The 13,491-nt window shown below is 44.9% G+C and overlaps 1 protein-coding gene across 6 annotated transcripts; it reads right to left on the reverse strand.

Moving 5' to 3' along the window:
* Positions 1-697: 697 nt before the first annotated feature.
* On the reverse strand, positions 698-13,064 carry LOC137102446 (sine oculis-binding protein homolog). Of its 6 annotated transcripts, none has more exons than XM_067481988.1 (7): positions 12,738-13,064; positions 9,944-10,073; positions 9,463-9,657; positions 8,472-8,623; positions 7,124-7,219; positions 4,962-6,890; positions 698-2,780 (listed from the first exon to the last, which is right to left on the reverse strand). In XM_067481988.1, the coding sequence occupies exons 1-6, from the start codon at positions 12,828-12,830 to the stop codon at positions 4,968-4,970; spliced, it is 2,589 nt and encodes an 862-aa protein (XP_067338089.1). In that variant the 5' UTR covers positions 12,831-13,064; the 3' UTR covers positions 698-2,780; positions 4,962-4,967. The 6 variants fall into 6 exon arrangements, with proteins under 6 accessions (XP_067338089.1, XP_067338088.1, XP_067338086.1 ...); XM_067481987.1 differs by having other exon boundaries at positions 4,962-6,911; XM_067481985.1 differs by having other exon boundaries at positions 4,962-6,938.
* Positions 13,065-13,491: the final 427 nt, after the last annotated feature.

The raw sequence follows: 13,491 nt of genomic DNA on the forward strand, positions 1-13,491 counted from the left end.
GAACCTATATGGGTGTTTGATGTTTCCAGTCCAGCAGTTTTGGTCTCTGTCCTGCCTTTGGTCTTTTGCCCCAGGGCGAGATGCCATTGCCCCCTAAAACCTCCACAGACTGCTCCCAGCAAGCCCTTACCAAGCCGGAATTCCTGCCCTCTTATCTCATTCATCTCTTTTACCGTCACTGCACAGGGACATGACCAGCCTGAACTATTTACGGAATGCTGACGCGCTGCTTTGCAGACGAGTTGGCACTATAAATAGAAATTTACATAGGCGTAGGGTGGTAGCCATGCCATTTCACAAACTACATAATTATTTTATGTGTGAGAGTTAATTACAAGTTAACAAACAACAAAAACAAAAAACCCAAAAAACAACAACAGAGACTCCCTTGCTCTTAATAACTTTATTCATTTTACTTTACAAAGAGGTCTTCACCAAAGCTCTTGGTTACTGAATCTATATTGAAATACAAAGAATCTGTCAACAATCTATTCAGGCAGTGGGCTAAATGTTTGATAGGGGAGTTCAGAAAGTACCTATGAATTTCAGGCAACAACAAAAAAACCTGTGACACAAAAGTATGTTTTGTCAAAGTGATGGATTAACACACAAACCGTATCAGGTCAGAAATGGCAATGATTAAAATGTGCAATAATACCAATAATGGCAGTCTTAATAATGTCTTTTTTAAAAAATGTTTTGGCCTCTGGCGTCAGAGTCGAAGACCGCTTGTTGACACAGCAGCTGTTCGAATGGAGCAATGTCATCACCAGCTCATACAAGCTGTTGAGTCCGCTTGCCAGATAGATGACACTAACATAAAGGCATCACCTGTGGTGAGGATGTACACTGGAATGAGCGGGGAGACAGTCAAATGAGTTGCCTGTGTAGACACACTCACACAAACACACAGACAAACTGACGTGTGGTTTTGGAATGATGATGGGGTGGGCCACATTTAGAGTTATTCTAGGAGAAGACCGTGACTATCAGGGGACTGGCGAACTCTTCTAAGAGGCTTAATGGGGTGGCTGACTGTACCCTTGATATGACACTGCTGTAGTGGTTGGATTTAGCGATAACTTAATGGCAGTAAAATGTAGAGGAAAAGCTTTCTACTTGGCAGTGGATATCAATCAGTTGGCACTGGGTGCAGCGCTGTGTGCTGTCTTATCATGAGGGTGTCCGTAGACTGCCACTGTGCCTCCTGGTGCTTTCTTGTCAGAGAAGGGCAAAGTTACAAAGGAAAACACTGCTCTCTGGTGGGGATACAGTATAGGAACCTAAAGACAAAGGTCATTTAAGAGCTTCGGCACTCCCAAATACCATGATCAAAAAAGAACAAATGAAGAATAAAGCACATTTGTGAAAATCTACAGATGCATCATCCATAATTTAAAAACATAAAATAGAGTCTGTGTAGAGTTCAACTAGAAAACTAAATCCTTACAATGTTGGACAAATGATGGCAAAGCCTCTACGTGATCTAGCTGGATCAAATCTCTTTAGGTATCCCCAGTAGTGGGAACTGTAATACTGATTGCTGCATACTACAGCATTTGACAGTTGCATATAACACCACATTTGGTAATATTAGTAAAATTTTGAATTTTCTGATCAGAGCCAGCAACATGAAGCAATAAAAATCAGAATCAGGATCAGTTGAGCTTCCATGTGCCATGAATGCTCAAGATTTGAATTTCCCATGAATATGCATGGCACTTAGTGCTAAAAGTGATTCATATTCTGATTTGCTATTAAAGCTTTGGCAGATCAGGCGAATGATGAGGGAGGGTCTGAAAATCACACATTTATCTACCTGCGTCATCAGGTTGACTAAAGTGTTCACAGACCATCTCGACTACTGTATGTCAGCAGGTGTCCCTTCATTTATAATGTGTACGTTTACATTTTTTCAAAGGAGGCAGAGCAAGCATCGTCTGTCCTCAGAGATCGGGTTGTTTTGTCTTAAAAGCCCAGCCAGACGCCCTCCCAAGTGTCTCTGCCCAAGGGTAAAGTCTTAATTTCAGCAGAATTTCTCTCCTCCCTTGAAAGAAGTGAGCTGAACAGGGAATCACAGGCGATCTGTTGTGAGGAGTCAAACCTCAGAACTTGTGTGTATAGTGTGTACTGTATTTAGATTGGGTGGAGAGGTGGTGGTATACTATATTTCTGGCTGTTGGTCAAAAAAATAAAAAAGCTCCTGAAGTCTGAGCCCCGGTCGGCCAGGTAACCCAAAACCTGGAGTGGGGAGTCAGCGTGGGATATGGGAAGAGGAACAATGTGGCTCTTTGTGCAAGCTGGGCAGAGAAAACAAACCATTTCCCCTGGAAAGAGATCATGTTCAGGCTCCATCTGAGAAGACCACACAAGGCTGATCAGAGCAGTGTCTGCTGTGTGGAGCAAGGAGAGGAGGAGGAGCACATCTGGGCAGCAACACTAACTTGTGCACACGTATACATAGTTAACACACAATAGGACAATGTCAGGCAGGGGGAAGATCTGAGATGCTCCATATCAAGCGCTCATTGAATATAACATAACACACAAGCCAGCAATTCTCTTTGGTCCAAGACAAAATGTGCGACTGTGTTGTGTTCTTCCCCCTCGTTGACTTAATATGGCCATCTGGACTCCTTCCTGGGCTGGCACCCTGCTGATCTACAGGCAGAGCAACCCTCTGGTGGGCTGACAGGCTTTTGAGGGTGTTAGCACTGGTGTTGTCCACAAGAGGGCATGGCACTGAATCTGGCACTGCCATACAGTGTTAAACAGGGAGTCTGTTCATTAGAGGGGGGAGACCAATGAAAAAGAGAAGGAAACAGAGAAGGAGACTGGTGAGATCTTATACATTTTTTAGCTGTTTCTATGTAATTTCCATTTCTACCATATCTAATATCAACCCCTCCTGTTATGGACACTCATTCCTTAATCCGCCCATTCTACATAAACACTGAGAATGACGCTTTTAGTCATGTCAACACTCAGATAACTGTCGCACAGGGCACAATCAAGCCAAGAACATCTGGCCTCTTTCTCTCTCACACACTTACACAGACTTTCATTCAAACACACGTATTAAATGTAAACACACACACACACACACACACAGGCCAAACCAGGGTTCTGTACTCCCTCTGTCCCATTGCGTTTTAGTTTCAAACGCTCAGCAAATACCCATGTGGTGGGATCAGATTACATGGGGCTATAAAATATCCCAAATAAAGGCATGGAAAACTGAGACGAAAAAAAAAAAGAGGGCTGTTTCCTGAGGTGAAATCCTCCAGTTGGCTGCTGATTCTGTCAGTGTTGGACATTTTTAAAAGATGTTTAGCACCACAGACAATAGAACAGGACAGCAATGTTCAGCTGAGAGCACAGAGGTGGCCAGCTAAAGTCATTCACATACGGCAGCCAGCTCCCATTACACACAACGCAGAGCCATAAATCCTTCTGCACGACACAAGCAGCACACTGTGATTTCATATGTATTGGTTACTAAGGGGATGCATGAAACCACAACAAATGACAAAGAGTGAAGTAGGAACTCATTTAGTGAAAGTGAATCTCGTACCGCCTGGGCCCAAAACATCTGAGGTATAAGATAAAGGTTTATGTTGTGTTTTCTCTATCAACAGCTACGATTTTAAAACACTATTATTAAGTTGACCCCTGGCCTTTGGACACTTGGAGCAGAATATGGAGAGAAAAGAAGGCCGGCTGAAATCCAAACCATCTATGTAATATCAGTGGATTAATCTCAGGGCATACAGTAAAATGGTAACATGATCTCATTATGGCGAGGAACACGGGTGGTGTTACAGCCATTTGAACTACCAATCATGCAAGTGAAATCAAGAGGGCCTTTGATTGGTCCAAAGAAAGGAGGGTGTTTTTGCTGCAGTTCAACAACAACATCTGCTTGGCAGGGGACAGTGGTTAAAGAGTGGGGTAAAGAGAAAGAAAAGGATTAAAATGGGAGGAGGAGGAAAAAGTGCAAAAGTCCTGCATGGGAGAGAGATGAACGAAAGCCAGAACAGGGTGTCATTATGACATGTGTAATCGGAACGCCGTGGGTCATCCGCTGTGTTTTCCGATCCAGCACCAGAGCTCTATCACAACGTTTGGCTTCAGGGTCACATTTAGTCAGCCTTTGCTTGATCTGTCTTTCTCTCCCCGTCTCTCTGAGTGTCTGTTTGCACACGCTAGCCCATAACTTCAAGGTCACACTTTTGATTAAGCAGCAACCAGCTGTCCCCGTCTAAGACAATTAACCTACTGCCTACTCATACATTGCAAACTAACCTGGATACAACCATTGGCTAATTGGTTAAAATGTAGTCTCCCTCTTACACAAACGCCCACTCACATATCTTGGCAAAACTGAACTTACAAAACAGGCTGCCATGCAAACAAAGCACTGTGACTGTCAGGTAGTGGTGATCACCTTTCAAAGTGACTCTCACTGCTTTTGCCCTCCACCTTCTTCCCCCGTTGTAACTTTAGAGCACTGAGGAGTGCCAGGTTACTGGGATTCTCTCTCTTTGGCGCCATGCTGTTTAGTGACCATGCGCATGCTGTGAGACCCTTGATTAAGTCTGCCTCATCTATGTGTGAATCCCTGGCTAAATGGCATTTGAAAATAATTTCTGTTCTTTGAAGTGATCGACATAAAATAACAAATGCATGGAGTTTGCCACAAGGAACAATGTAATAGAACTTAAAAAAGGTATTTAAACACAGAGTCAATTTGTTATAAAATTACCTGGCAATGTCGGAAATACTCTAATAAACCCACTGGTTGTTTGTGGCAAGTCTTCTGCAGATGTTTGGATAAAATAAGGAGATAGAATAGATTGGGGTCCTTCTTCTATGTTCAATTCAGTAATACCTAATACAACAACAGCCAGTGAAAGCGGGATCATGTGTACTATGCCTTGCCTTTTAATAGCATCTCTCACCTCCATCTACTTATTCTGATCTCGGATTCGTAGGCACCGCCTCTTCAGAGCTGGCTCCATGTCTCCAACACCGGGCACATTAGCAGATGTCCGAAGGCTGCCCTTGTCCCTGAGTTTAGGCAAGAGCAGCGGGGTGGTGGTCCCACCTGTCTTTGGCGCTGTGGGCAGGGCATAAGCATGGTCCTCATCAGGAACATGGGGGTCCTCTCCTACATCCGCTACTATTGCTAAGGGCTCTTCTGACTGCATGACTGGGCCCTCGACCCGCACTGGGCCAACACCAGAGCAGTTGTTCTCTTTGATAGCTTCTAGCTCACTGACTGCAGGGTCATGAGGCTGTGCTGGTACTCTCTGTGGTAGGGACGAGTCCGGACTGGTAGGTATGGATGAGGACATTCCATTGGGACCGTGGTCATGAGGTCTCAGGACAGAAGACGTGGCATCGTATAGATGGCTGCTCCCTGTGGGGCTGGGTGGGGTGTGTGAAGGTGGAGTGTGAACATCCTGGTGGTGGTAGACAGTGTCATGTGAAGGGGACCGTGGTAGAGGAGGGGTAGGTCTAATGATGTCATGGAGCACTGACCTGGTACCCTGCCCATTTACTGATGCCCCCAGCCCTGATAGGTCCACCACTCCATTGGGACTTGGCTCCAGCTTCACTTGGGTCCTTTGAAGAACCCTTTGGATGACTTGTCGCTCTGACTGCTGCTGCTTATAGTCTGTCAATACGTCAGACCCCGGGGCTGAAGGCGGGGATTCATTGTACTGCGCCCTGGGGGAGGATGCTCCACTGTGGGGTGTAGATGTTGGAGATGGGAATAGCCTCTCAGTTTTAACCCAAGCAGTGTCTCTTGTGTTGGTTTCACTTGGTGAGGGGAGACCTTGAGTCAAGGTTCCACCCACTTTACTGGCTAACAGTCTGCTGTCCCCTTCAGGGATCCCTGGAGATAACTGCCTCGAAGCCCTGGATCTACCCTTGTCTACCCCCTCTGGCACAGGCTGGATAACTCCACTGTGGCTCGGAGCTTCCATGGTTGCCTTAGAAGAGACTGGAATGGGGATAGGAATAGGAATGGGGACAGGAAGGGGTACAATGATGGGATAAGGCACTAGCACAGTAGGCTGAGGCAAGAGAGGGCTAAAGGAAGGGATACCAAAGTTCATTATGGGAGGCATAGGAACAGGACCTCTTGGCAATATGTTCAGAGGAGGGGAGTGCAAGCCAGGAAAGTAGGCTCCTGGAAAGGGATGCATCAGACCAGGTGGATTTATGGAAGATGAGGCAGGGGGCTGGAGATGAGGAGAGTGAGGAGGCCTTTGAATAGGACTGGAAGGAGGAGCTGGGTGTCGGGGAGGATTAGCAAGGGGGCTTTTCAGGCCCTGAGCATGAAGTGGAGGTCTGATGAAGGGAATAGGGATTTGAGATATGGTCTGATGTTCCATGGGTGGGCGAATAGGAGGTGGAAGAGGAAGAGGAATAGGGTGGGATGGCACCTCAACAGCAGAGGGAGGTGGAGGAGGATGGATGGGTCTCTCCAGGGTCCTCACCCCGGAGACAGGGCCCTTGGAGGAAGAACTAGAGGATGGCTCTGTGGAGGAAATGGAAGTAGACTCTGCTGATCCATGGATAATTGAAGGTGCTTTAGGGGATATGTTTCTATGACGGGCTTCCCCATTGTTGTTGCTGCTGTTCCAAGACTCAGGAGTGAGTAGCTTTTGCCCGGCCACACTGCTGTCCATCCTCGCCTCCTGAGTAGTTCTACTTGGGCTGGAGCTCGTGCTGGTGAGAGCTGCACGAGCTTCTCTGTAGAAAACATCCATCTTGTACTGATTCAGACACTTGGTGCTGCAGAACTGGAGTCTTTCCTCACCAGATCCGAAGTCCAGGTATTCTTTAGTGTGACGGACATGCTTGCACCAGTCACATACCTGCGACACAGGTGAGAGAGACTTCGGGGGGTCATTGAAGTGATAGATCTTAAATGAAATCATTAAGACCTTTGTACAAATACACAGTTACCAGAGAAAGGCTGAATTTTTCACAGCCTCTCCAAGGCTGCAAGCTACATGCGTTTAGAAGCTATTTTGATCTTGTAATTTCATAGCATACTTATAATACTTTACACTGGAAAACAATAGAGACATTCATAGTGTCCGCTTACTCTGACATTGCTGTTTATCTTCAACACCAGTCTGGGCGAGTCCTCTGAATGGGGGTGCTGAGGCGATCTCTCACCATGGAGGTCTTCATCTCTGGCCTGACAGGGAAAAACAACAGTGTGACACACATGACATGAACCACTGTTAGGCAGTTTGTCAGCCCTGATTTCACCCCACCTTTGATGGATTAATTGTCCAATTCATGATGATGTAGCTGCAGTTGCTTTAAATCAAAATGTCAGACTGGAATTACTCTGTGGTCACGAAACTGAATTGGAGCTTCTCACATAAGTGTGAAAAATAGCTTCAACTGAAATTCCTTGTTATCAAGATCAGAAATAGTTAGAAGCAAGGTACCAAACTCTAAAGGTCAGAACGAAAACGGGAAAGAAATGTAGAAACAGCTGTGAAATAGATATGATTCTACAACTGAGTAGGGAGATAATACAGGTGATGTATTGTGGTATTATTAATGGCCCTGCCAGTATTAATCTGGGAAATTCCTCTTGATTCCCGTAAGTTGATATGCTATGGATTCGAGTGCTCCCCCATCTCTGTGACCCAATGAGTCGTGTTGAGTTACGAAACATGAGGCAGCTGAAGGTAAGGTATGCACTGAAAGTGGACACCTCACCCCAGGCCCCCTGGCCTTCCTCTCAGACAAGCAGCGACAAGCCAACGGCAATGCTTTCCCCTCCGCCTCCGAAAAACTAGAGGGCTTGTAGCACAAAGTCAGTTCAGCACTCCTTTTTTTTCTCTGTTGTCATATGAATAAACAGAGTATTAACAATGGCAAGAGTGAAAGGCGATATATTCGCTTGTCACCCCGCACCTCTAAAAACGGTATATCTATGTCATAATGAAGGGTGAAAAATTGTGGCAATGAGCATCACAGTAGTTGCCCATAGTTGAAGCTTTTCTGTCCTCCAGACCACAAGCACTAAATGGCCGGCCCCTCTTCCATTAACATGAAACTGATACTAGGTGTCCTCCACAAACTTTGACCTCCCACCCGCCATTCCTACATTGGCTTCTCTATAATAATTAGAACATGTGTTCTCAGAGGCCTCACTCCACCGCCTACCTACTTACCTACCCTGATGCCTAAAGCTGATGTATGGAAAGTGACACAGCTGAAACAGCCTTTGTCAACATATAGTGTTTGGATGTGCATGTGTATGCATGTGACCAACTAATCATTTTAATATTTCTAACAATAGGAGAGCAACTATACAGATAACTTACCACCATGTAGATTTCCATTTATCAGCATCAAGGAAGCCACCCCAGCTAAATGTTTGGTACTGCCCACAGTGCTGTATTTGCATACAATTTTTGTTTACCACTAACCTTATTGCGTTTGAAGTATGCCCGTCTGCAGGCGGCAAAACACTTCTCGCTGCAGAAGCTCTTGAGCTCTGAGCCCATACATAGAGAGTAGCGTTTTACACCTTCCTTCTGGCACCAAACACACACTATCTGCACATTCTGCACATCCTCCACTGCAGTGGGAAAAGCAGAAGAGAGAAGGGCAATTAATGAGTGTAATTTGCGAAGGTAGTAGTACACCACCTTGATGAAGTGTCCCTGTGCTTAAGAACTGTGAGCGGCTGCTAGAAGAAGGATGAGACTGGTGTTGATTACAGACGTTGTGAAAAGCTAAAGGCTAAGTCGTTTTCAGAGAGCTGACTTTTTACAACAGAATCAAGAGACATAAGTCAACTGTCCTCTTTCTGTCCAAGTGTCTCCTAAGATACCCTACATTCAATTAACTAAATAAGACTCAGGATGGTAGTCTTTTAGGGATGCCAACAATCCTGCTTACACCCCTGTTAGGCCTTATTATCTGATATTGTGTTTTGATTGTGCTGACGTTGGATTAAGCTGCAACTTCCAATGTACTGCAGTGTGACAGGAACATTACTGTCTATTTAATTTCTCTCAGTCTGTTATCTGCATTTTACTTGCTTAAAAACATATTAATCCACAGCTAACTTCATGTATCTCTCTTTCTCTAGACTCGTGAAGCCCCATTGGCATATGCACATATCTTAATATGATATGTACTAAAAAGAATCCTACAGAATGACACTAAACTAAACCAAAATGATGGCACTGTTTAACTGTAGCATAGGGAGAGATGTTATGTTATGTGATTGCGAAGCCACTTTACTCTTTGCAGCACATTCATCCCTACGCTATTCCCTCAAGACAGCCTCACAGCAACCAAACGCTATAATTCTCGTCATGAATTATTTGTTTGAACTTTGGAGGAGGGCAATAATCTTTAGTGCATAGAATTCGCAGGGATAACAATCTTTATCCCCACAGCCCACACTACCTGCTGATGGCTTTATAAGGGGCACGATGACAGGGGCGCTCTTGTGCTCCTTGGGAGTGGTCAGGGAGGAACTCGTTGACGAAGAGGAGGACGAAGAGGAGGGGACACTGGAGGACTCTCTCTCTCCACTCTTCATGGCCAGAACTGAGTGACTGACTTTGGTGTCCATGCTCTTGGGTTTTGGCAATGAGTTTTCTGGAAGTAAAAAAAAAAGGCTGTAACTTGGATCTACCATGTAACACAATAGCATAAATCCACTGTTTGTCCAGCATATGTTATGCACCTGTAACAGTTCCCTACACTGATTGAGAAACAACAGATGTATCTGAATAAGTGAAACTTGAGAAGGTACAGCCATAGGAGAGTATGTCTACCAAATTTGAACAGTGACTCAGTGTCTGCACTAAAACCTGCAGAACCTGTTAGATAGATACATTTGGGAGAACTTTATTCTAACAGAGAACTGGACACCAGCCCTCACCTTTTAGCACAGACACGTGCTGACGCCTCTCTCTGTAGTTTCTGATCTCGTTGGCCTCTGAGTCTCTGAGATCGACTTTGTCGTATCCGTACCATCCAAGGAGCTCGTTCATGGTGCTTTCTGCAAATGTCTGCATGGGAAAAAGAGGCAATAAGTGTTGAACACTGAATGTAAAGGGTAAGGGTAAGCGACCCATACCATGCCTGCAAATGAGAAACTGTGCCTGTCTTACAACCCTACATCTTAAGTTTGTTTGTGGAACTTTTTATCCTATGCTAAACATAATCAGACCTTCCTATTCTAAATCTAAGCGAGGGATTCTTTTTCAGCCCCAGCCCAGTTGGAGAAATGAATACGGACACAGTGGAGTACAGTATGACAGTTTTTCCATGATGTATTCAAGTTGTTTACTCTTGCTAAATCTGAGACGGAAAGGTTTAAAACCTAACACCAGTGTGAAATCTATGAATCATCCTTTGTTTATCTCTCTTAATTGGAAAAAAGAGGGAGAAAAGAAAACTGTTCTCCACAGATGGGATGTGTGGTCGTGTTTTTTTTATTACGACCAGATGAAAAAAAAAAAAAAAATACAAAGGTCTCTCTCTTCATCCACCCACCTCTCTCTGTGGCTTTGGGAGAACTGGATTGGAGGAGAAACCTGATCCAGAACGGGCAGAAATCAGAGCGGGACACCCTACACCACAGCGAGGTCCCACGGTTCTCGGAAATGCCCCGCTCCTCTCCCTTCTTCTCTCACTCTCTCTCCAATGTCCACCGCTCTGTCTCTCTCTATCCCTCTCTCTTTCTACAGTTTTTCCTGTCCTCCTCTTGCCTCTCTTTCTCTCCTCTGCCCCCGTCATCTTCGCCATCCTCCATTCTACCCCAGAACCTTCCAGCCCTGACACCCGACACAGCACTGCTTCTCACGTTTCACCCTTTTCCAGCACAGCCAGTCTGCTGTGGTGATGTTGTAGTGCTGTAGTACTGACTGCACATTCTTTCCTCTGCTTTCCTCACTCCGACCTCTACTCTGCACTAGGGCCTCAAAGAAATGGATCTCTCCCTTGCTTGCTCACTTTCTGCTGTGTGTTTTTGTGTGTGTGTGTGTCTGGGAGAGTGTGTGGGTGAGTGCAAGCAGTGGTATCATATCCAGCTAAATATGCCTAGTGTTGATTAAAGTTAAAGTATCCGGTATCTGGTGCTGCTCTTGGGTCTGACGTGGAGGGAGTAGGTCTGAATGTGGTGTTGAAACAGATGTATTACAGAGACAACACTGGGCTGGACCTCTTCCCTAACAAGAAGTCAGTTTGCCTGCCTGCTTTTCTGGCTGTCCCTGTCTTATTCTTTATATGTTGCCCTTTCATGATTTGACTTATAATGGTGCAAATCTTGGGGAATGTATGCTTCCCATCACGCCTAATTTTGCTATTGTGGGGTCCTATGATTGCAACTCTCATATATGCATACAACTCAGCGTCATTTAGTTTTTCGGTTTTCTTGTTAACGAAAGACGGGCAATTGTTTCTTCGCTCACCCCTCCGCTTCCCACAATGTTGTTTTTGTTTCTTTTTGGCAGTTCAGACAAACATCTGCTTTGTGAGAGTGACAAGCCATATCCCAAACCACATAGAGAGCAGCAGCCAAAGGCAACAAACCGGGGCTGACCCTGAGATTCAGCCCAGGCAGGCTTACATCAAGTGTGGATAGCATTTCACATGTTTTGATTAAAATTTGTTAAGTTGTAACACTACACCTCCCCTGGATATCAAACGCTACAATCCAAACCACTTACACAAAAAGAGCACATTTCCTCTCTCACGAGAGGCCAGAATGTACCCCAGAAACTGCTTGTCTTTTTAGATTTTTGTGCTTCTTGAAGGAGCCTCACATATCCCTTACCACTGCAGTCAACAGTCTCAAATAGCCAGTGTCCAACCCCAAACAAAACAGACAATCCATGGATTAGTTTCCATGCAGTAATGGGCTCATAATGGTGGGAGGGGAGTCATGTCTGGTACTGTGATTTAACTTATTACTGCCTCGAGAGCAACTGTCCTTCAAAGCAACAGGGCAGAGATTGTTAAAAGGCAGGTTATTAAGTGAAGTGTTCAATTCGCATGAGTTCAGTGTGGCGTTTGCATCCTTTGAAGGCGTGTGAAAGCACATTTTATGTTTTAGACGTGAGCTGTGGAAGGCTATTTAAAGGATATAAATGCCCTCTCTCTTTTGGGAGGCATGAGAGCAAACCTCTGCGGTATAACAAGTGTGCCCGCCGCAGGAGCGAGGAAGAAATGACGCACATCTGGATCTCCGCTGGACATTACAGTGAGCGCCTCTGGCCACAGCTGGCCTGACATGGCGTCACTGGAAGGCAAAGCCAACCTGCTTTTCTCAACTGCTAACATCTATTTAAAAACTAGCCTCCAACTCTCTCAATCACTGAGTGCGTGTTTGTGTTGCACTTATTTTATTTTTTTTTTAGTTTAGACAAACACTAAATATTTACTGTGATAGTTTATTAGTTTTCCAGGGGTTGAAGTCTGCTTAATGCATTCATACAATCCTGCAAATAAAACGTCTCAATGAGATATGGCTGCTTACATAAAACGCACATGAAGAGCGCTAATTGAAAACAAACTCGGTGTGTGTCTGATTATGCTCTGCATTGATTTGTGCGCAGTTGACTTTCGCTGGGCTCGGTAGGAAGAAGCGGGGAGCAGAAAAGTTATCACTCCGCTAATAACATGTCTACTGTAGAAAAACGAATCTGGACATGACACAAATTCGCCCTCACCTTCATCTCCTGGTTGATCTCCCTCTTTACGGGGTGCGCGGGTTTCCTGCTGCGTTTATTTTCCGGTGGTCTCCCTTTCTCCATCTCTGGCATAGTCCTGGCCTGGCTGGATCCGATCCGGATCAGTGTTAGATGTCAGCTGGAGTAGTTTTAGTGGAGTAGGTTAGAGTGAAAGCTGTCACTCCCGGTGACAGCGCCTGTCATTCCCGGACGTCTGAGTCCCTCATCTGGGGCTTCACACCATTCGAGTCCACTGAACATGCGTGCGCTATGGGATGGGGGCTACGCCGCCGAACAATCCCTACTCTCTCTGCTCCGACACCGTCAAGTTTCTACCGGTACCCAACACATAATTTCCGGTTTAGACTTTCAAAGTAAATTCCAAATGACAACCGTAAAGCAACATTTATTTCCAATGCAAATGCAAATCAGGAGCAACCTAGAAAACAATCAACATTTTTAATGAAGGAGATTTGATTTTGCCATGATTTGCATCGGAATGAAAGGTTTCCACGCATTCATTGTCAAAGTGCATCACACCCCATGTTTGCCATTTTTCAAGTCCTTAATTAATATATTTTTCAGTAATTTTGATATAATTTAGGATGGTGCAGTATTTGTGACATTGAAAAAGTAAAAAAAGTAAAAAGTAAAACTAACTCGATGTTATAGGTTACTCGCGGAAATCTTTCCACTATTTGAGTATATTGAAGTTTTTGGTCTCGGGGGTTGTTTGACACAGCTGGACATACAC

Source organism: Channa argus, chromosome 17 (genome assembly GCF_033026475.1).
Source record: "Channa argus isolate prfri chromosome 17, Channa argus male v1.0, whole genome shotgun sequence".
Lineage (NCBI taxonomy): Eukaryota > Metazoa > Chordata > Actinopteri > Anabantiformes > Channidae > Channa > Channa argus.

Bases quoted from the DNA above. Each gene is read 5' to 3' on its own strand.
- LOC137102446 (XM_067481982.1), bottom strand. From the start codon at position 10,812: ATGGCGAAGATGACGGGGGCAGAGGAGAGAAAGAGAGGCAAGAGGAGG. The intron at 10,074-10,560 runs GTGGGTGGATGA...TTTCCCATGCAG, and splicing joins TCCCAAAGCCACAGAGAGAG to ACATTTGCAGAAAGCACCAT. The intron at 8,624-9,462 runs GTAGTGTGGGCT...TTCCCACTGCAG, and splicing joins CCTTATAAAGCCATCAGCAG to TGGAGGATGTGCAGAATGTG.